Source organism: Sinocyclocheilus grahami, unplaced genomic scaffold (assembly GCF_001515645.1).
Source record: "Sinocyclocheilus grahami isolate Dianchi unplaced genomic scaffold, SAMN03320097.WGS_v1.1 scaffold7383.1, whole genome shotgun sequence".
NCBI classification, from domain to species: domain Eukaryota; kingdom Metazoa; phylum Chordata; class Actinopteri; order Cypriniformes; family Cyprinidae; genus Sinocyclocheilus; species Sinocyclocheilus grahami.
Genome location: NW_015511442.1, coordinates 24,904 through 27,774, shown reverse-complemented (window position 1 = coordinate 27,774; position 2,871 = coordinate 24,904). Strand labels below are relative to the sequence as shown.

At 36.0% G+C, this 2,871-nt stretch overlaps 1 protein-coding gene across 1 annotated transcript in view; it reads left to right on the top strand.

Moving 5' to 3' along the window:
• Positions 1-25: 25 nt before the first annotated feature.
• The window catches only part of LOC107577824 (32 kDa beta-galactoside-binding lectin-like), a gene marked incomplete at its 3' end in the record, with an annotated part of 23,102 nt that continues 20,256 nt past the window's right edge, over positions 26-2,871 (top strand). Inside the window, exons 1-8 of the mRNA XM_016263855.1 lie at positions 26-808; positions 955-1,012; positions 1,286-1,371; positions 1,490-1,697; positions 1,863-1,979; positions 2,085-2,173; positions 2,278-2,434; positions 2,825-2,871. Of these exons, the coding sequence (XP_016119341.1) occupies positions 974-1,012; positions 1,286-1,371; positions 1,490-1,697; positions 1,863-1,979; positions 2,085-2,173; positions 2,278-2,434; positions 2,825-2,871 (743 nt within the window). The remainder of the gene's footprint in view (positions 809-954; positions 1,013-1,285; positions 1,372-1,489; positions 1,698-1,862; positions 1,980-2,084; positions 2,174-2,277; positions 2,435-2,824) is intronic.

Here is a 2,871-nt window from a genome sequence, read left to right as displayed (position 1 = left end):
TTTTTTTTTTAATAACCATAAATTCTCCCAGAACACTGTAGGGATGTTTTTTACTCTTTTGATAATGATCTGGGCAGTTTTCAGTGGTACAGTGATAGATGAATATTCCAGATAACCTTACATATTCATGAAAGAATTCAATCTTTAATCTACTGATTATTGAAGTAATATTGCAGCATGGTCGCAGAAATATTCCTGAAATGTAATGTTAAGGTAACATTAAACATTCTTAACCCTTTAAAGCTCTATTTGTGGAATGTTCTGAGAACCAAAAACTAATATTTCTTAGAGCCAGTACCAAAAAAATAAAAATGTTAGGGCTAATTGAGATGAGGATTTGAAGAATCCTACCCTCGTTTGAGAGTTCTTTTTAATCAATATTATTTTTATGGCTCCTTAGTATTGTTGTTCTTTTGGATTTCAATGGTTTTGATACTGTTCCATGATTTTATGCCCTTTCAAATGGTACGCCTTTTTACCTTATTTAGCCATATATTCATATTTTTCTCTAAGAGTGTATGATATCTCCTCTTATCCATGTTTGTATTTTACCTGTCTGGCAGACAACATTTCTTAGATAATTTCCAAGTTATATAGATATGTATATCTATCCAAAAAGCAGACATATTCCAGTGTATACCTTAGATATCCACCAATGATTGTGGCCCTCATGCATTTTTGGTCATTTTATCAGTCATCATGTTCTTCATTATCACGTCTCTGGACTACTGTTATCTGCCTTTTACACTTGTTTGCATTTCAGCTGTCTGGGAGAACATATTTCAAGGTAGATTCCAATCATTTCCAGGTAGGTATAAAATAACCTATGTATAATATATGGGCGGGCTTATAATCACAGCTATATTTAGGCTACTCCGCATCATGCTTTCACATCCGTGGTGCTCAAGCCTTGGTCTTGAATACCCAGCTGAAGATTTGCATTTTTGACTGCAGAAAAACAAGAATTGGCAGAATGGCAGCTAGTGAGCAACAGCTGGCAATTTATAAACCAGTAAGTGACATTTTTAATAATAGACTCTATAATGAGGTTTCAGTGACATATATACAAGTGTATATACAGTATATAGTAATATGCAGCAATGTTTATGGCATATTTAGACCTGTATGGGGTGCACTGAATTTTAGACATTTAGGTATTCAGCAACATTTAGAGCATCTTGTCAAAATAAGTTATTTTATTATTTTATCTGCCGTCATTATCATCACTGTTATTTCAAAACATAAATGCATAAATATGCTTACTGTATCCACATCTCAAACACAGACAACCACAATTACATCAATCAAGGGAGGCTTGCAGGAAGGGAAGCGTGTTATCATAATTGGACGGAGTTTGCCAGATGCTAACAGGTGAGAATTATTTTTCATGTTGCTCTTAAAGGACAAATTATTCTTAATGTCTTATTTAATGGCATGTTACCATTGCTGTGGCTAGTTTTGTGCCCGGTTTTCATTCTGTGTTCTGCAGATTACATGTGAACCTTCAGTGCGGTTCTGATTCTGATGCTGATATTGCTCTGCACATAAACCCGCGCTATGAGAACGACAGTGCACATGTAATGTACAACACCTACAAGAACGGTACATGGGGCTCTGAACAATCCACGCCTGACTCTCCTTTCTTCAAAGACAAACTGTTCGCCATCGAGATCCTTGTCACCAAGGAGGCATACAAGGTATGCGCGCTTTGCAGAAGTTAAAAGTTAACCATTCATTTGGATGTATAATGCCATGCCAACATAAGGCTATTTTCATGCCAACATGTATTGTTTCTGTACTAGCAGAATGAGAACAATGATTGCTTTCTACTACTTTGCTCATTATCCAATGGCTTTCCACAGATAAGTGCTAATGGGAAACACTTAAAGGACTATGAACACCATATTCCAATCACTCAAGTGAACACCATCTCAGTGGACCAAAACATCGAGCTGGAGTTCATTGGCTACCAGAATTCTGTTAGGAACAAATACACTACCACTGTTAAGCATATGATAATTCAATTTTTGCATATTACAGTTTTATAAATCCTTTTACACTTTGGTCCTTTTTCCTGCAATCAGGTGCCACCATACAAAAAAGAACTGATCAATGGACTAAAGCCTGACAAAAGCATTGTCATTTATGGAATTCCCAACCCTGACTGTAAAAGGTTAGAAAAAATCCTTTCTTTCTGACATAGACACATCATAAACATACATAAATGTATTTACCTAAACATTTTTCCGACAACTCTTCTGTTCCATTCTTTATTAGCATAGCGATTAATCTGCGCCACAGATATGGGGTTGCATTTCACTACCAATGCCGTTTTGAGGAGAATGCAGTTGTCCGCAATACCCATGAAAATGGGAGTTGGGGGCTAGAAGAAAAGAGTGAAGGCATACCTTTTATACAAGGCAAATTCTTTCAGGTATAGGCATACTAACATCTTGATGGTACCAACTTTTTCTGTTCACATGGACAGTGTATGACAGTTATAGATATTTGCATTGTTTCATGTTTGATACATATCTGAAGTGACTACTCTATACTGGTAAAGGGATAGTTCACTCAAATATGAAAATTCATTTATTCTCCCTCATGTTGCTCCAAACCCGTAAGACATTTGTTTATCTCTGCATGGTTAAATGGACAAAAATATATAAATATGCAAATGCTTATGGGTTTAGAATGTTATGAGGGTTAGTAAACTCTGGCAGAATTTTCATTTTGGGTGAACTAATTTTTTAAGAGTAGAAGTTTGTTTGTGACATGAGAACAAACACCTCGTCTTACTGTCAGTTTTGTATGTGTGATTCAGGCCAAAATCTCCTGCAAAGCAGAGCAGTACGATGTGTCAGTGAATGG